The 20,377-nt window shown below is 40.4% G+C and overlaps 2 protein-coding genes across 3 annotated transcripts in view; one reads left to right on the top strand and one right to left on the bottom strand.

The window, feature by feature from the left end:
* Window positions 1–10,154, top strand: part of rnf13 (ring finger protein 13) — a 71,280-nt gene extending 61,126 nt beyond the window's left edge. The window contains exons 10-11 of the mRNA XM_041791442.1: window positions 8,305–8,385; window positions 8,803–10,154. Of these exons, the coding sequence (XP_041647376.1) occupies window positions 8,305–8,385; window positions 8,803–9,179 (458 nt within the window). The 3' untranslated portion in view covers window positions 9,180–10,154. The remainder of the gene's footprint in view (window positions 1–8,304; window positions 8,386–8,802) is intronic.
* A 2,145-nt stretch (window positions 10,155–12,299) lies between these two features.
* On the bottom strand, window positions 12,300–20,058 carry LOC121512119 (profilin-2-like). 2 transcript variants are annotated; one of them, XM_041791180.1, is made up of 3 exons: window positions 19,710–20,043; window positions 16,994–17,186; window positions 12,300–14,230 (listed from the first exon to the last, which is right to left on the bottom strand). In XM_041791180.1, exons 1-3 carry the CDS (start codon window positions 19,836–19,838, stop codon window positions 14,133–14,135), a joined length of 420 nt encoding a protein of 139 aa, XP_041647114.1. In that variant the 5' UTR covers window positions 19,839–20,043; the 3' UTR covers window positions 12,300–14,132. The 2 variants fall into 2 exon arrangements, with proteins under 2 accessions (XP_041647114.1, XP_041647115.1); XM_041791181.1 differs by lacking the exon at window positions 12,300–14,230 and adding an exon at window positions 14,290–14,638 and having other exon boundaries at window positions 19,710–20,058.
* Window positions 20,059–20,377: the final 319 nt, after the last annotated feature.

The raw sequence follows: 20,377 nt of genomic DNA, 5'->3' as shown, positions 1-20,377 counted from the left end.
GCAACGATTATAATGCCATATTGACTTTTGGGAAGAAGCTTAGCAAACAAAAGCACTGGTAAACTTTTGTTTACCTATATAACCGTATATATTTCAGCTCAACTGGTTAGCAGTTACATTCATCTCATTTGTTGTTCTTCAAAGTAGTGCCCTTGGTTTTTATAGATGTTGGGTTTTTCCCTTTTTGCCTTAGGCATGGAATAACAAACAAAGAAAAAATGGGCTCGCTGATAAAACAAGGCAAATTTAAGAGGATCATAGGAATGTAGTAACAGAGGCCTGTGGCTGTGTTTTGATGGGCCACTGATCATTTAAAGGCTCTTTCACATCGTGATTTTCTCTGTTATGTTTTTTAGTTGGTTTTAACGTGTTTTGTGATTTTGTATGGTTGCTACCTGGGCCAAGTCTCTAGTAGAAGACATTTTAAACCTGAATGAGACTTCCTGGTAAAATAATGGTAAAAAATGCAAGATTGATGATTTTGTTAATAATTAAATAGCCCTGGTTTAATATTACCTGAGGAGAAATACAGTCAAAGCTTTAATAAATGAGGGATTTTTCCACTTTTTCTGATATTTCTATCAAGGTCTTAAGCCTTGACTTTATGTTGAAATAGACGACTCTCCTTGATCTCCATCAGTTTTACTTCATTGAGCACTACTAACGTGGAACTAAAGGTTCCACATATCCATGGTATTAATGCCTCTGTAGTGCATCAGTGTCAGTCACAGTCCAGAACAGTTTATAAGCTCAAATACTGATGTCTTTTCTGGTCCATTAAAGCCATTCAGGTAGATGTTAGCCAGCCATCAGCCTCATCCTGTGCTGGCAGGCCTCCTTTGTGCTGTTTGAAGTATCAGCCCACCATCCACCTTCTCTGGCGGACGAGCTGAGACTGACAGAATCAGACCTCTCCATCAGCTCTGTGAACACGTTGGTGGCTACGCACTAATGGAGGTGTTTTTCTCATCTTCCTCTCAGCTGTTGTTGAGCATGCATGAATTTACATATGTGCATTATTTATACCTTTAACATTTGCTGTCATTGCTCTGTTAATGTGGGAGTAGCTGCCTGACACTTCTTGTATAACTCGGAGCTCAAGGTGTTGATGTTTGCATTGGATAATATCAGACATGCATGTAGAGAAACAGGCTGAAATGAGTGCTAGCTCACACAAAGAGAGGCTGTATGGATAGCACACAATGCCTTAATGAAAACCACACAACCCGTGTAATTGGCACACAATACCAGTCTGAGCAGCGGCGCGCAACATAGGACCTGTGTCAATGTACAGGATTATGTAATAGCTGCCACAGCTGTCAGAGAACAGCACCATTAGCTTGACTTTCGCCCTGCTTTTATTGCACTGCCTTGCATCATCCCCACTTAGGCTGTAGGACTGACATTTGACAGTGAGCTTTGGTGCTCTGGACGGCTGGTTTGAGACATATAAAGCCAGACCACACTCACCTCCATACAGACACATTCATATACTAGTATAGGGAAGTGGCTGAGGAAACAAGAGGGATTGTTTTCAGCTTGGGTTTATCCGTGAAAGGTAGGAAACGCTTCTGACCTCTGATCTCCAGTCTGATCCCTCCCTGCGTACGATGACTCACTCCACTCGGTTTTCCGCCTCCAAACTATAGGCGGGGAGCTGAGCACACACACTGAAAAGAGCAGCTGCAGTGTCTGAGCCATCGGTGTGTGAGGCATGTTGATGTCAGGACAGAGGAGCCCTCTCTGTCTCTCAGTATACTGGCCTCAGTGCCAGCTGCCCTCGTCTGGTTGGCTCAAGCTGTGTCGGACTGTGCAGTAAATGTTTTTTCTTTTTTTTTTTAACCAGTTTTTCTGTCACACTTTCATTCGCCTGCTCACTACACACACTCACTGCTCATCCTGAGTTCAGTAGGACAGCCTGGATCCTTTGAGAGCAGAGACTGCTGGCAGGACTCGCTGATTAATGAAAAATAGAAAGAAGCTGCAGTGGCTCACGGAGGCCTTCACAATGTGCTACTGGCCCCAAAACATACAAGTAAAGGGATTCCCAGCAGCTTACTTCAGCACTCATCTGCTAGTCACAGTGTTAACATTGTTTAAATTGATTTCTGGTAGAATTAGGTAGTGGGTAAACTCCACGATAACTTCTTTGATCAGCAGGAGAAGAGTAATTTTATCTGTGATGAAGGACAGTCATACCAGAGTTGTAAACGATGATGGGCTGCAGAGCACTGCGCTGCATGTTTCTCTCTGGATGCATTGTCCCGGGACTGTTTGAGCCATTTTTTAAAGTCTCTGAAGCTCACTAGGATCGTCAGTTTGTTTTAGAAAAGATTTATGAATGTTATCACAAGCAAGAACAGAGGCACACTGATGCACTGGTTCAATCAAAGTTCTGATGTTGTTGGTGATGTTGGTGCAGAGAAAATACTATTTGAATGGTGTTTTAGTATAGATAAAACAAAATAATTTAGCATAAGATACATTGCCATTAGTATTGACTAATCCAGTTCATTTGCCCATTGGGCAAAGCAGTGGGAGCAAATTGGAGTTAAATGTCTTGAAATGCCCAGAGACGCACCAACATTTGACCACAGGCGCTGGGGATCAAACCCACGTTCTTCCAATTGCGAGATGTCAACTCTACCTACTGAGCCACAGTCGCCAGATATGTGCACATGCATATCATATAGTGCAGTCATTAATACTTTTAGGAGTATGTGCTCTAAAATAACAAAAAAATAAGCTAATGAAAGTCAAGGATAATTGATACTTACTACAGCTTTAGCCTTTTTTGCAATATTTGCCATGATTTTAACAGTTTAAGAATAATTTTACTCATCAAAGAAATTATTGAACTATACATTGTTAACTTTAACCCTGTGTCCGAATGGCACCAAGCATAAGTGACCAAGTACACTGATACCCATTGTAGTGTCCTGACACCATGCCATTGATGCAACCGGATGCACTGCAACATTTTTCCTCCCTCCATTCCTATTTATCCCCTGTCCTTGACATTGAGCAAGGAAAGAGCTAGATGACAAGGCATCAGGAGTGTCAGAAAGAAATATTTCCTTCATTTCCATTTACTTTGCTCACTCAAAAGAGCTTATATCTTGTTTATAAACTAGGTCTGAAAGATTTAGAAAAATAATCTAATTGCGATTTTTTTACCCAATAGTGCAATTGCAATTCAATATGCAATTATTTCCTAACTTTCTCATCTCATGCATTTTCCAACAAAAACAAGTTATAATTTATTCTAAACAATAGCCAACACAGTATTAGATAGATTAAACAAGGGCTGAACAATTGTGAAAAAAATATCTAACTGTGATGTTTTTGACTCAATTTGCAAATTGGATATGAACAGCTGTATTAAAGGGAATTATATTTTTTTATATATAATTCTCATATTTAACAAGGAAAAACATACAAAAAAAAATTAAAAATTGATTTTTTGTACACTATTCTAAAAATATGCCACTAGAATGATTGCATGATACGTAACATCTCAGCTGCAAAAAAGTTTCAAACTAGTATTTTGACACAAATATGAGTCTAAGGCAATATTGCACCTTCTGTGATTTGAAAATTGCAGCAGGCCATATTGAGATTTAATTTAATTTGCGATTAATTGCCCAGCCCTATTAAAAAGTGGAGCTAATTGTGGATTAATATCCTTTTCTGCCTAAAGCTGTCAAAAGCTTGTCAATACAAATAGCCACACTTCTGTTTCTCTGTATTTAAAATAAAAACACCTGATCTCATATTATTTAGAAGGGGAGCCTGAAATTTGCAGGACAGGGAATTACATTTTAAAGGATGCAGTGTGGACAGCAAGTATTTAATGCAATATAATGTGATGCAACATTGCATGCAGTTAGGACACAGTATAATAAACACTCACAAGGAAATCAAGATCACAGATGAGCAGCTTAGCCATAGTTTTTAAGAGCCTGTATCCGTACACTGTGGATTTGCACTCAGTGCCTAACCTAAGCTTCAGTTCACTTCTTACCAGCGTTTATTGTGTCTAGGTTACAACAGCTGACCTCCACTTTCCGTCATTCTCTAAGGTCATTTTGAAAAAGATCACTGTACTTCATATTTTTCCCTTCAAGGAAGTAAACATTGTTTTTGAATTTAAAATAAGTGAGGGGGCAGCAAGGTGGCAGCATAGCAGAAAGTCCACATCACTGAGCTCAGCACCACAGCATTAATAGTTTTCAGTTATTGTCTCACTCTAAGCAGTACCTGCGTAGTGGCTTTACATTAGGCTATAATAAGAGCATCAACAGATATTTTGTGAGTTGCTCTGACATTATGCCACCAAAAATCAAAGAAATCCAGGCAAGGGTGAATGTAGTGCGAGCTCTGTTTCCACTTCTGCAGGCTCAATTAACCTAGCTTCTGTTAGCAAGACTAGCACTTGACCCTGTCCTCAGACAGGCTATTTAAGAAATCATGGACAATATCACCAAAGTCCTCTGTCCCAGACATGTCAGGTGCATGAAGTGGCACTTCTAAACTTCAGATAGAGGGGCAATGGAGCAGAGGATGAATTTCAGGTGTGGAAGAAGTTACCGGCCAAGATGATGTCCACATTTAAGCCTTGGAGAAGGGGACACATTGATGACCATGAAAACAGGGACAAGGGGGATAACTTGCGTGTTATCAGTCAGTCTGAAGGTGTGGAAGGTACTCCACCAACAACTTTTTTGGAAAGCTGGTTACCAAAATTTCCTAAGATTGAGGCTAAAGCTGGACAGACAAAGATCTAGAGGGCTCAACATACACCAGTCCCAAAACCCAGCCTGAACCTCAGCCCATTCTCATCAGATTCCATATCTCCAGGGACAGAGGGCACTGGAGGTCCATAGATGCAAGGAAATCAGCAGACAGACAGCCTCTAATTTATGAAGGATCAAAGGTTATGTTCTTCCAGGACTCCTGGGCTGCAATCATACATAAACGGAGAGATTCAACAATGTGTAAATGAGTGCTGCCAGCAGGTGATTAGCAATAGAAATCTGTACATGCTCTTAGGTATTATTTCTACTGTATACAAGTCCGTGAGCATTGATAGTATGGTTGCAAAAGGGGCAAAGAGTGCAAGGATGCTGAATAGACATGATCAGAGTATAAAATATGAAAGGATGTGAGCATCCCATGCAAGTACTTACAGTTGGATATCCACTGATACAGAGTATAGATATAAAATTACTATTAAAATTTGTGAAAGTTTGTTATTGTCATCAGATGGTCATCATCCTTTCTCTTGGTAACTTAGCAGAGCATATTTATAGTGTGCCCTTCTTTTGTCACCCTTATTCATGTTTAAATATCACCAAACTGCAGACATGACTCCAACTGAGTACTTTATCTTCAGTGTTTTATGAGTGAGTACTAATGATTAGGATCTGCACCAATTCCTAATACTGGTGCCAGCGTAACAAACAGCAGCTGTGGACACAGATCCAAAAGCATCATAGCGCATAGAGCGGACTGTGATTGTAGCAGTGTTTTCTGATTAAATATGTTCATCACTCCAAATGTGTCAGCAAATCTGTGAAAAATCTTTCCTATGTAGGTTCAGTTTAAAAGCAGTAAATATGAAATATGAGATATATAAATTGAAAAAAGTCAAACCAAAGAAGGAACAGAGTAATCATGGATTTTTAAAAAACTGTTAAAAAAAATCAAGAAATCAAATAAATCTGTGCATCATAGACTAGTGGAGTGTATGTTGGTCAAAAGCCTAATTGCCATAGAAAAGTGAAGACCAAAGTACAACAGAAGTGGATGATTTTACAGTTTGTGTCTGAAACATTATGAACCATACCCAACTCTTTTATTGTCTCTCCAGAGCAGAGTTCATTGAGCTCTCAGAATAGCGCAGTTAGTACCACCGTTGAGCATTTCCTGAGTCTGTAATGGACCCACGTCTGTAAAAAGGTTCCTTTCCCCTAACCCTGACTGTCAAGCACTCACCTTGGAGAAGAGAACAAAGAGGAAAGATTCGGGCTGCTACAGCTACAAGAAAAGAAAGACAAGTGGATCAGTTCTAAAGTTAAGATGGGATTGAGTGTGAAGAGCTGTTTTGATGATGAGAAAACAGAACTGCAAGGAGGAAATGGGAATGCAAGTTGAAGTTGCTGACGGTAAGAGAGAGAAGGAAGAGGAGGAGGTGGGGGGTTATGGTCGATCTGACTCCCCATCCTTATACGGTCACATGCAGCCCTGGCATGGACACAGAGAGCTCAGTCGGGGGAAAACATGCTCATTTAGAGCTTACATAAACACACCGGCCCACAGCCCCACTCCTTCCCTCCCTCCCTCCCTCCAGTCCAGGCAAGGAAAGAGGAAAGGAAGAAAAAGGAGAAGAACACTGTGGAATTTGAAAGGGAGTGCGTTGATAAATTCCTGAGCTTTTGCAGAGCAGAAAGTCTTGTGCCTCGTGTAAAATCAGGAAATTTACTGTTGGTGGTTAAGCAGCAAATCTCCCTGTAGACTAAGCATTAGATGGAAACTATTAGAGAAAGTGACAAAAAGCTGAAGAAAGGTCAGCATTAAAGCAGCTGGAGTTCCTTTTTGCCTGAGTTGTCATGGATCCAGCTGACGTCAACAGTCTTTAGGAAACAGAAAAACAACCAGTTCATCTTTGTGCCCTTAAAATAACCTGGACACACAGTCACACCCTGTTTCTGGTCTAGTGGCATTCTTCTCCTTATTATCTTCTAATACTATGTATTATCCAAGATGAGCAGTACATTTATTAGGAAGTGACTGCACTCATTCTCGCTCAGTTCACTTCTTAACTGTACAGGGACATGGCTTGTGTGTCACTTTTATTTAAGGCCTGATGGTGCAGATAAATATGCCAATAATAATAATAAAAAAACCTTTTTATGAATCAGTCTTTCACTAAAACATGCACTCTAATTTCAATGGCCAACCTGCTGGTAGAATAAGTGTAAAGCTGTGATTTCAATGTAATAGCTGTAGTTATCCATAATACTGCACTTCCACTTAACAATAAGAACCATGTGTTACTGATGCTTATTTAAGTACTCTGTCACAACAGTGTTCAGTCAAGCTAAAGTCAAAAACAGTAAGAAAATGCATTTATCTTGTCATTTTGACCAGGGAGAGAACTATTAAATTTCAGCTGATGAGTATAAATGTATACTTATTTGATTTGATGGAACAATGCAGGTATCTGAAAATAATGCACATGTATTGACAAAATAGACCAAGTATACATATCTATTAATAATAAGTAAAATAAGTAAAATTACAGTTACTCTGTTAAAAGAATACTTAATTCAGAATTAATTAATTAATTTTGTTTTTTTTTTGGCCCAAGGAAAAACAATAGAACCTACTTTTAATATCATTTATTTAAAGCATTTAGTTCATTGGAGCTTTACAGATACCTGACATGATTAACCTCACCTGGCCAATAAGGAATAAGTGCAACTAAAGCTCACTGATAGTCGCTATACTATGTATAGTCCTGTGTCTTACGCTATATCATTTTTCTATTAAAGTAAGCCAGAACTTAATTTTTACTGGGTAGTGCTGTTGCCTCAAAGCAGAAATGTTCTTAGTGTAATTTCCCGCCAGACAGGATCTTTCTGTGTGGAGTTAGCTTGTTCTCCCTGTGCATGCGTGGTTTCCCTCTGGGTCTTTTGACTTTCTCCCACAGTCCAGAGACATTTTAATTAGGTTACATAGTAACTTTAAATTGCCTGTATGTGAATGTGAGTGTGGCTACTTGTCTCTGTATGTCAGCCCTGTGATCGACTGGCGACTGGTACAGTCCACCCACCTCTCCCCCAATGACAAGTGGGATTGGCTCCAGTCCTTTGCAACCCTAAATGTGATAAGCAGTGTAGATAATAGATGGATAGATTTGGCTTTTGGTCCAGAGGACATCTAGAGTTTTACAGTTATTATAGAATAATGCACCTCTACTGGCTAACGGGAAACAAGAATAGCACCCATTTAAGCTTTTTTTTAAATATGCTATTCATGTAAAGTCAGCCAAAATTGAACATGCCTTTTTTGATCCAGGGGATAATCATGAAACCTTAAGCATTCTGTGTGTGTGTGTGTGTATATATATATATATATATATATATATATTATTATAGCAGAAATTGTTTATTGAATCCTACTGGTATTTCAAAATATTGCACTTATGCTGGCCAATAATAAACAAGTATAACTTCTAGTTAATCTCTTCTGTCCTTTTCTGATCTGAATGCATGTCTTTTTTTTTTTTTTTCAATCCAGGAGACAGCTATGATGTATGCGCCATCTGCCTGGATGAGTATGAGGAAGGTGACAAGCTCAGAGTCCTGCCATGTTCCCACGGTCAGTGTGATCTCTCTACACTGCATGTGACCCATTAACCTCTTAGACTTGTGACACAACAAGCTCAAAGTCAAAGACCTTAATTTAGCACTGACACAGGCAAGCTGATGACAACTCTTCATGCCAGATCTCTAGATTCAAAACTGTTTCGGTCTGGGTATATTTTTAGAAGGTTTGTGGTTTTTGAAGATACAGCAAGTATCAATGCAGAAACGGTGTTTTAGGTAAGAACCAGTCAAAATGGAAAAGAAGCAATCATCAAGGAACATGCCACCTATAATTATGATCAGTTTGACCTAGCATTTGAAAAATGAAAAAAAGTCAAATGTGACCGCTGTTAAGTTTTTAGATACAATCTACCAACATGAGGTGTTAGTCAGTCTGTATTTGAATTTCTGTTCTTGTTTCTGTCCCTAGCCTACCACAGTAAGTGTGTGGATCCCTGGCTGACCAAAACTAAGAAGACATGTCCGGTGTGCAAGCAGAAAGTAGTCCCCTCGCAAGGTGACTCCGACTCTGATTCAGAGGAGGGGGATAGTGGCCCTGAGGAGAATGAAGAGGTTTCAGAGAGCACCCCTCTCCTGAGGTCTCTGGCCTCCACCAGCGCACACTCCTTTGGCACCATGTCAGCGGCGTCACGCTCGGACCCCGAGCAGGAATCCTCCGAGTACGAGGACGACGAGCTGGACAGCAGCGACAGCGAGGAAGAGGTCACCGTTGAGACTGTGGTGGTGCAGATGCAGCAGCCATGCTCTGAAGGACACGACCACGAGGACGACCTGCCCCGAGCTTGACTGATTGTTGTTTGGCCTGATTGGTCACTAGATCCCGCCCCTTTCTCGCTTACCTCACAGCTGCAGAGACTTTTGCCGGGGTCACCAAACGGATTCATCATCTGTTTTTCTGTCACTGCTTATGAGACACTGTAATATATCCATCAAGTTTTTATTTTTAACATAATGGACAAGTGCCGATGACACAGCATCATGAGCGGACGTACTTGGCATATTACACAGCACAGGTGGTGTACAGTAGACTGTCATACTGTACTGAGTCCAGAAGTCACACATATACACAAACTTGACACAAAGTTCAATAGAATATTGTATATATAAAAAAGATCACAATAAGTTCCATCTATATCTTTGATTATCTCCTAGTCTGTCTGTTTCAGATGATGGGGTTCATTATTGTACATACAGCTACACTGAACCGCTATGCAGCATCTTTTTGTAAAACTACACGTACATTAAGCAAGTATAGAAACATTTAAAACCACAGTGAGGGTTTTTTGCCAAGTTATTTCTAGCCTGATTTCTAAAGGAGCCCCTAGGAGCTCCAGTCTGTTCTGTGCCACAACTTTTCTGTTACAAAAAAGATTCACTCCCAGACAAACTGAAGACAAACCAGTTTAAGAAACACCTTCCAAGCAAAGAATGTAATTCTCTGTGTCACTCCGGTTTATGTGAAGCCAATTTGAAAAGTGTGGAGAAAACTTTCCACGCTGCCTGTGGTTAAGTTCATGTGGCTGCTCCAGACCTGTCACCTCATTGAACACAAAGTTATTGGTTGATAGGCCTTGTAATACACTTTTAACTGACCTTATCTCATTTTAATATGGTTTATAATAACCATTTTTGTTGTCACAGTATTGCTTGATTTTTGTTTATGAAACCCTCTTGCCTTTTTTTCAGTTAATGTTGTTTCCGTTGTGTTTTCCTGCTCATGTATGTACTCTGAATTCACTTCAATAAAATGGAAATTACACTTGACAAGGAAACTTTGTGTTGAATGATTAACTTGGTTATTGTGGTGTTATGAAACCAAAAAGCCAAATCCATTTCTATTCCAAGACTTGCTGTCCTTGTTTTGTTTTTTTTTTCCTTTTTAAAGATTTATTTTTGGGCTTTTTCAAGCCTTTATTAGAGAAAGGCCAGTGGATAGAGTCGGAAACAGGGGAGAGACATGCAGGAAATAGTGCCACAGGCCAGATTTGAACCTGGGTTGCTTGCGTACATGGTGCGCGCCTTAACCACTCAACTACTGGCACGCCCTGTTTTTGTTTTAACATACAGGTGCATCTCAGAAAATAGGGATATCATGTAAAAGTTCATTTTCCTGTGGATTTAGTTCAGGAATTTAAATTTAATATAGTCTAATGATTACAGCTTACAAAAATTTAAAATCACATCTTTATGGAGATACTTATTTCTTTTTTCAACAGGGCTTGGCGCCTTTTTAGTGGAACCAAAGCCAAAGACATCAGACTCAACAATACAGATGAGCTGAAGGCTGCTATCAGAGCAACCTGGGCTTCAGAACAACTCAGCAGTGCCACAGACTGACTGGCCTCATGCCTTGTTGCGTCGATGCAGCAATTTGTGCAAAAGGAGCTCCAACCAGTTACTGAGTGCATAAATTAGCATAATTTTACAGGTCAACCTTTATGTATTATAAACCCTTTTTTTGGACCAGGGTTTTGTGATAGTGGAATTTTTGTGTCATCAGCATTAGGCAAAAAAAGTCTTAAAAGATTTCACGTTGTAATGACTAAGTTTCACTTCTTGAATCGAATCACAGGAAGAAGCTTGTTTATGATTTTCACCTGCATGCAGCTGCACTGTTCATTTGGAGGTGTGACAAGAAAGAGGTTGATTTAAACTTGGTCACTCTAACAGCTCATTTGAGTTTGATGCCTCAGTTATAAGAGGGGATCTCTTAGAGCAGTGGGTCGGGACCCAAACGCAGGTCACAAAGCCCTTTTCAGTGGGTTGCGGATGTATGCCTAGAAAAAAAATGCTTAAAATCATCTGAGACTATAAAACATGCATGTTTTGCCCTATTTCGTTATTTTTGGTAGACCTCTTGTACTGTCTTAGGCCCAAGCTCTACTAATTTTAACAAATACATCTGTTTGACCAAAACATTCCCCAATATTCCAGTTGCAATTCTCTTTGAGGAGTTGATAGTGGGTCCCGTGACTCAACCAGTTGAGAACCACTGTCTTAGGGGGCCTCGGTAGCTAGTTAGATTCTGGTTCGAGATCATTACTGCTTCAGTTTCCTTTCAGCTGTGTATAAAAAAGGCCTTTTTGCTATTCTGGATAAAGGTGTTCCGAATTATTATCTACTGTAAACACCTCAGATACCTGTTCAGTTTGTCCATATTACTGCACCTATTCATTCTAAATACATCATAAACTAATAAAATGCAGCAAAGTCTAAAGGCCAGTTTAGAGGCTGTGAAGTTTCAATTAATCAGTCGTGTACATGTTCAAATTGGCTTTTTCTGACAGGTTTTTGTACATCAGGGGCACATAAGCTGACCAAAATAACGAAGTTGTAATTGCCCAGAAAAAATTACTGAATTCTTGGTTTGACATTTGTAAGGGTCAATGACAAAATGTATTTTTCCTTACATCAACATAGCAGATAAAGGAAACAGCAGTACTAAATATTTCAAAGTTCCAGAGTGAATGAAGCCAAAAACAATTGATTTCTAAGGCATAAACTTTTTTTAATTATTTCAATCTTCTAGGCTCTGTGTCTTGAATCAAGACTACACGAAGATAAAAACGGAACTTGATGTTTAATTATTTTCCCAGAGATCAGCTGGTTCCAGGTCATTTTGTCTGTAGTAATCTGAGAATCTTCCCTAAATCAGTGCCGTTTCACTTTCAACACTCACCGAAGTCTAAAACCACCAAAAAGAAGACCTTCCCCTTTTTCTTTGGACAGAATCAAGCTTGACTTCTGCACACATTTTCAGTCTTTGTGCTAAGCAAAGCAGTTACATGTTCAAAAGTCCTACAAACATGAAATCAATGCTATCTTTAAGGAAGAAACAAGCAGCTTTCAGAGAGGTTTAAACATTTTTTAAAGCAGCAGGTCTGAAAAAGGGACAACAAACATTGATCTGGTTGGAATAAATTTATTTGATCTGTCTGTAAACAAGGTGATAAATCAATTTATGGCATTTCTTGGTTTTTATGCATATGAAATCAGATGCATTAAAGAGACTGTATCCCAGATGTAAGAAAAAAAGAGGTGAGGATAAAGGAAATGAACATAAATCAGCAAACAGGACTTGAAACAGGTATTTTTATAAGTACACATATCCCACAAGGTCTAAACAGTGGAGATGAAGCTAAAAAAAGAAGTGCCAATGAAATGACTCTTTAGTGGACAGTGAGTAAAATCCATCTTACAACAGCAACAGATCTCTCTATATTATGGCACAGGATACACAGGTTCTGCAGTTACAAGACAACCAGAAGCGTCTTTGTTCCAACCAATCCCATCTCCCATTGAGTGTCATTTTAACGTTTGTGTTTTTTCTATTCTGTTGGACGTTACAGTTAGCATTACTGAGCGTGGACAGACCATGTGATACCCCAGAGCTCAGCTGACTATAGAGTAGAAGGCAATTTATTCCACAGTTTTGTAGTTGTCAACACATCGTGGGTTTGTACAAATGCAGTCGCTTGTTTTCTAAACAATAAAGAAAAAAAATAAAGAAATGACAATTTTCTTCATTTATTCCCACCCTTACCTCCCATGTAGCTTGTACATATTTAACCACAGTGAGTTTTACTGCCAGGTTAGCATTTCTTGTCAGAAAATAGTTAGCAGTCATCCTTCACATGATTTAGCGCAATTGTATAAACACCCGAGCTTCGACTACACTTGGTCCTATAAAAAGAAAAAAATAAACTGGACACACTCCAGATGGTTATATGCTGGGATATCTACTGTCCAAAAATGGCAGCCTTTAAAAAAAGAAATCAAAAAAGAAAATATATTACAGGAGCTGGCAAACAAAAACAGTATTAAGTGCCTGAGCCATTGTTACTGTGGAATGTCCATGGGTTTTCTATCATGTTGTTGGGGAAGTTGTGATGGCAGGAGAAGTTATTCGCATCTTGATGATGCCAGTGCTCGCAAATCCAGCTCATCGTCACTAACTGACCTCCCCCCATGAACACAACCCTCCACCCCACCCCACCCCACCCTTTTAAAACAAGTTTTCAGGTCGGAGCCTTGGATGTGGAAGGAGAGGGGTTGAAGGACTGGGTCAGTGGAGTTCAATGCAGATGAGACTGCGAGGTTTAGTAATGTGGCCTGTTAAGAGCCAACAGGATGAGGGAAAAATGGAGTGGGAAGGTACTGAACATTTTGGCAGGAACGGCGGGGGGGCAGTGAAGGGTGCGTGTTTACAAGGAGGGGGCTACAGTGGATCTAGATATGCATGCAGCCTGCCCTCCCAGAGACAACTGGGAAAAGAGAGAGAGTAAAAGAGGAAGACATGATGAGCTTGGTTACAGCTCAAGTGCATCGGGGTGGGAGTGCATTTGGGAAGAATGGGCACTATGACATGAAGGAAAAACAAACGTCTACATCCTACACAACACTAAAGCCTTCCTCATACCAGTGTTTGGCCAGAAGATTTTTTTTTGCTGGTCTTAGATAAGTACAGATTTGTCATGACATCCTGTTAGCAACATGCTCATCTTTGCTATGGATCAACTTATAGTGCTTAAGGGGGTCGGAGTACACAGCACAGGTGTGTTGAGGGAAGAGGACGGGTTAGGGGAGGATGACAACAAAAATAGGGAATAACAAACAGGAAGGGGAGAAGGCAGAAGAAAAAAAAAAGAAAACAAAGAAACTACCAACTAGGACTGGAAGTGGTGTGAAATGCAACAGGGTGGTAAGGGTGAGCTGCTAGGTGGCTGGGTACAGGCTGCTTTAGTATCCAGACTTCCTCAGGTACTCAGCCATCTGAAATGCTTTCTTGTTGAGCTGCCCTCCATGGATACCTTCCTTCCCCATGACAAAAACCAATGCTGGAGTACAAAAAGGGAAAAATAACAAAATAAATGAACAGACATGGTGATAGCAGGACTGAAAAAGAAAATACTTTTTATTGCCACCTTGCAAAATGTGGGGCTACATTGAGGACAGAGTGTGAACCCTGCACTTGTTAGAAATGCTCCTGGGATTTTGTTTAATGGGGCTGTTGGGCAGGAAACATGGACTTGACAGTAATTTGTTGGGTTTTTTTGGTCCGTATTTTTTAAATTTTGTGTTTTTTTATTTTCTTTTTTAAGTTTTTCTCTCCCTCATCTATGCCACATAAGCTACATCAAAACTAGACTAAAACCCTGAATCCCTCAAGTATTTTGCCATCGAGTATGCCTTCTTATTCAATCCGCCTCCATGGACCCCTTCTTTGCCCATTACCAAGACCAAGACTGAAAGAAAAGAGACAGATAAGGGACATTTAGAGAAGGTACAGAGATCACACAAGTGAAAGAGAAGAGCCAAGAAGCAACATGCAGACAAGACGACTACAGAGGACTACACTGAAATAAAAGCAGAGCTGCGCTGTGGTCTGAAGGCTGTCCAGAGCCTAAACATTCATTTTCTTATCAGTGCTGCTGGTGGTGAAACAAGAGGACATCAGACATTACACTTAAAAACACAAAGAGTGCACTGCAGGAGAATACATGTAAAGGACACATGCAAAGCTGATTTCTGAAGCTCTCACGATCACCAATTCTCCAGCAAACAATCACATCTGTAGTCTACACTGTGCTAACATTACTCAATTTAAACAACTTTCCACAACAACCCAAAGCAAACTTTCATCGACTAGTTTTCCCATGCTAGTGTGAGATGTGGCCTCACAACAAGGATCACAATTAAGACTGCCACAAACTTGACAAGATCCAGGTTTAACTAAGCCATGAACACATTCTAAATGAAGTTCATCTGTCCACTATGCATTTGTAATTTTTTAGATAAGTTTATATTATCACAGAAGGAAATGGATTTATTAACACCTCTAAACTGAAAAATCTGCTACTGTAAACATCTGGTTAGTCATGTTTTAGTATGACAAAAGCCACATTGCATATCATTAGCTCTCAAAAACTTCTTGTTTAAAACCTCATCTGTTCGTAGGTAGAATAGGTGTTTCAAATTAAGAAAATTGCTTTTTCTTGTCCAAATAGCTGCAAAAACACCTCCACTCCCTTAATAACTTTCTAACTTACTAAAGGTAGTCTGAATTTTACATCAATGTCAAGAGCTGGTAGTCTTGTATGTACTGACTTAATAGCACTCTATACGAACAAAGTATTCTTTACTGTCTAAACTATAATCAAAGTGCACCATGCCAGCAGCAAAAGATTAGGAAAATGAAGCTTCTACTGATCACTAACAACCAGAACTAATGCAGCACACATGCAGAGACAGTGGCATGCTTGTGGTACCTCTCCTCAATACATGTAAAAAGCCCCGACGTGCCTGAGATGTGCTTGATTGTTACAGACACAGTGGAAGCATGTGAGCAGGGGAACAGACCCAAACTTTAGAGGGCAGGGTGTGTGTTAACCAGGAAGGAGGAAGATGCATGCAGTCCAGGAAGTTTTAAAGGAAATCCTGGCCCTTAGAGCGAGCCCAGTATTTTGAGTAAAGGAACCAGCTACAGTCTCACCTCAAAGTATAAGTGGTGGTTGAGAGAAGTTGGAAGGACGGGGTATTGGGGCCCACACAGGCAACATGAAAACTGGCACAACTCTCTGGCAAGTTCACAACAGAGTTTTAACATAAACCTAACTTGGGACCTAAAGTGGTACCAACTTTAGTTGGCTTCAAAGAGGAACTGGTCCGTTAAAGAGCTGTTCAGTCCATTATACTCTATTTAAACCCATTTTAAAAATATTTAGATATCTCATCCCAAATTTTGCCTCAGTCTCCAACTTGTATCTAAAAAGGTAAGTATTTTTGCACAATTTCTAAAAGTACTATAATTTAGTGAATAGAGAAGCCTCCAAAATAAAGATCTGTGAGTTGTGACCTCAGAAATGAAAAGTGTTTCAGCTCTGCAGAGCAGGAAGCACATGCCAGCTTTATTGTTGTTCTGGCTGATATGCATCCAGTCTGATAAAGTCATAGCTAACTAAAATCTTTGACTCACTATTTAAGGCTGAATAGTACCCTTGCATGGATTTTATCACCTCATAAAATGACATTTCAACATAGATTTTATTTTTGCTGAGATAAAACTTGTAGAATTATAATCTCTACTTCCAGAATCAACAGGGGAAAGGTTGATTTAAAGGTCCAACCTACATCATTTATTATGAGATAAACCAAATGGGTAGGAAAGATGTGATGTTTTGTAAGATTTGTTTGATGCATCTAAACTCCCTCACAAATACTTACTCAATGTAAATGAAGTTCAATTTTTACAGCATCATAGATACATTGTTCATAATCTGGGGAAATTTCAGTTTACCTTGAGTCACTAGACTTCCTGACATTAACAAACCTTTTCTGTGCTAAAACAAAGCAGGTTATTCCTTCATCATACCCTTAGCTGAGAAGCAATCAATACACTTGATGACAAGAAAACATGAGGTTCACAGACTTGTAATCAGTCATATATTGAGGAAAGGTGGATTAAAGATTTATCCCACATGCACTGACAACACAGAAGATATAATGTAACTAAACTAATGGCACTACATAAAAGCAGACTACTGGAGCACTTTAACACCACTAAAATGTACAAAAACAACAACAATTAACATAAGGCTTACCTTTGCCAGCCCTGCCCACAGCGACGTTGTAGGTTGGCTCTCCACCTTGACTCTTTGTCCGGATGTCCATTGTCCAGTCGCCATCAATTTGGAGGCTGTCTCTGATTACGGAGCACTTTTTATTGCCTAGGGTCAGCCCACTGGTGAAGAAACCCTCTCGGTCCTTTCCTACCATAACGTCGATTTCTTCAGGCTAGATGGGAACACAAAATCAAAAGTTGTGAAGGAGCCCACCTCTGGCAGTTGTCTCAAAATTACAATTACCCTTACTGCACAGGGGGAGCCCTTAATGACAAGTGTACAACTGCTCATCTCTTTTAGCAACAGGCAACAGCTTAAAGCACCACTTCATTAATAACTTGTTTAGAAACTGGAAATATTCAGTATGGTCAACTCTCAGATCAAGATACCTTGTGCTACTATTAAAAACACATGGTGTCCCATGATAAGTACACAATGGTCAGATTTATGCAGGGTTAACTGTTGCTCCAGAGGCCTGTAAAAGATGGGATCTCGTTCATAAAAATGTATAGCTGCTAGGAGTATGTATTGTTTTTAATCTAGGACTCGACATGTTACAAACCCTTCATATTAAAAATCCATGATGTAAACTGAATACACATGCAGCAATGTGAGCTTAGTGATCGAATAAGAAATAGATTGTGGCATAAATGACACCTCAACCGTAATCAAAAAAGGATAAAAACGTGGCCTGCAAATGTCACTTGAACAAAAAAGGCATTCAACATTAACCAATGGTAAATATCTTGTAGTCGTGTAGCTAGCTCTGGTGGCTAACCAAGCAGGATCTTGCCTGCATCTCAGTTTAGAAACCGGCTCCATTGTCATCTGCGCTGAGGCTAACCCATGATTTGTTATTGATATTTAGGTCTTCTATAATCAAGTGTATGATACAAATGAGTACAAAACGGGATCTTGAAAAGAAAATGGATCAGTGTCTACCTAAAGACACAACAAGCTAACGGTAAAAACAGGGTGGCTCCTGCAATCTCACAGGCCCACTAACGCTAAGAAAAACACTACGCCGGGAAATCTGCACTAAGGTCTAACTTCTAACCTTCACTTTAATAGCCGACTCACAAACATATGAAATGTATTCAACCGCAGTGCAGTTTTGTTTATTAAACCAGGATTCTGCGGAACAAAAGGCGTCGCCCTCAACTCCAGAACTGCACAGTCATGGCACACATGAAACCATTCAGAAAAAATGTAAACTCAGGCTTTCTTCTGACTCCGATATCTTTAGCATTGCAGCTAACGACATGTCAGGGCCTGTAACTTAATTTCAATCACAGCAGTTTCCTTCAGGGATTTCTGCTATTATTTTTTCCTGCACAAAACTGTAACCGCCGTTTCAGTCCGTTTTCTGCCTCGATACAGCAGCCTGACTCACCAGCTCTAAAGAAACAAGCTAGGCAGCACTAGTAACCAGGTGGCACTGGTTTCACTCGGGCCTTTTAATACTGCCTAGAAATAAAAATAAAGAAAATCTGTACAAACTCCGTCTACAGCGGATAACGCATCCCTGCCCCAGTGGCCCGAGAGGACACTCCCAAGTTACAGCAGCACACTCGTCCATGGTTCATCCGTAAGTAGCATGGCTTATTTCGGAGCTAAAAGACTCTTCAAAGTGGCACAGCGGTGGTCCACTTTGACTATGGCCTATAAATTACTCATCAACACATTTTTAAATCATTGGCCGATATTTTATTTAACAGACAAAATGGAGTCTCAAGAAAGCGCTGAAGACGATTGTTTTGGCGAGGTAATTTCCATAAATGCTCCCAACTGCTGAGGTCTGCTCGTGTCATGTTATAGGACCAGTAAATCTGTGGCGAATACGCCTGAATCGGTGCCACAAATGATAACGAGACATGACGCCTGGTTTAGCCCCCATGAACAAAATGAATAAGACAATGGGAGCGCATCCGCCATATTGGAAATAAGGGGCGGCAGCGGCAGTGTGATTCACAGAAGCAGGGTAGGAAAAAAGACGAGAAAGGACCAACGGAAGCACGTCGGCTACGCGCCCGAGGAGCGCTAACATTTGCGCTATTAGCGTTAGCTGATGTTAGCTGATAATGATTTTCCAATGGGGATGACCGGCCTGATTTGAGCTAACCGCGAGCTATGGTCTGCTAATCAATGTTAACATCACACTGCTAGAAGATGCAAGTATCTGCTTAAGTTCACAAGCACAGATATGAAAAACACATAATATGGTCATTTAGATTATACTGTTGGCTGATAACTGGATGGTGGAAATTGCCATGCTTTATCCGAGTCGTTCCTTTCATCTGTCCGGGTCCATAAGAAAACATGGCTAGATAACGGTAGCTGCGATGCTAGCGCTGCTAAGTTAGCCCGTTAGCCCCTGTTCGCGGTAACGGTACCGTTAGCTTGGAATTTGTCTGGATTTTCTCCGACTGCCTTGGCTGCGGTGAAATGGAATCAAACCCATTTTTAATTTCGTTAAATAATCACATTAAAACATAACTGGCCGTATTAGAAACGACCAAGGCTGGTGGCAGGGTGCCAACGCATCTTGTGTGTGACCACCGGATACCATGTGTACCACACTGCTCGCCTTATCACCATTCAACGAGGCCTGGCTATGCAGACATACTCAGCAGAGGGCAAAACGTACATTTCTCTCCAATTTTATTCTACATACCCACACATAGAGCGTACTAACCGTTATATTGCAAAAGGTACCGCCGCAATGCGATGACCAGACGTATTTGGCGTCAGTGTACCCAACAATGGCCGCGTCCTGGCAGCTGCCATCAGTCATCAGGTTGTCCACGTAGCTTTGCCAGGACATTTTTGCAAATTAGTTGTAAGATGAAAAATATGAAGGGTCAAGTCACAGACGACTCTTAAGCGACGAAGAAACCGCGAGGAAGCTGTATCTAGCAGTGGTTAAACGGGCCTCCAGCAAGCAGAACCCCCCGGCTCCGTTTCGTCCCGGCTTTCTTCTGGTCTAGGCAACGAAGAGAAGCCGCTGCTATCGGACAGGCACTTGGGTGTAGTCCTCACTATATCACTCCGCTTGGGTCGTTGTTCGACCTGCTGCCTCATTGCATAATATACTGCGCAGCGGATGGATACATGTCGCACAGCACAGCACATCCTATTTTTCTCCACATCAAATAAACGTAAGTTTAAGCTTAAATTTTCTTTTATTTTACTCAAAACGCAACGTTCACAGACATTTGAAATTAGCGGGCACAATTTAGCCACGGACAGAGATTTATATGGAGCTTTAGATCTTAATTTTCACTGTCTATAGTTATGTTGAGTACTTTGAATGCACAAAAAGTTTGCAGGATTTTATGCTAGTCACATTAGTTAACTCAGCAT

This window comes from Cheilinus undulatus, linkage group 7, assembly GCF_018320785.1.
Source record: "Cheilinus undulatus linkage group 7, ASM1832078v1, whole genome shotgun sequence".
Lineage (NCBI taxonomy): Eukaryota > Metazoa > Chordata > Actinopteri > Labriformes > Labridae > Cheilinus > Cheilinus undulatus.
Note: the sequence above shows the minus strand (reverse complement) of the source record. Positions and strands in the feature narration are given on the sequence as shown.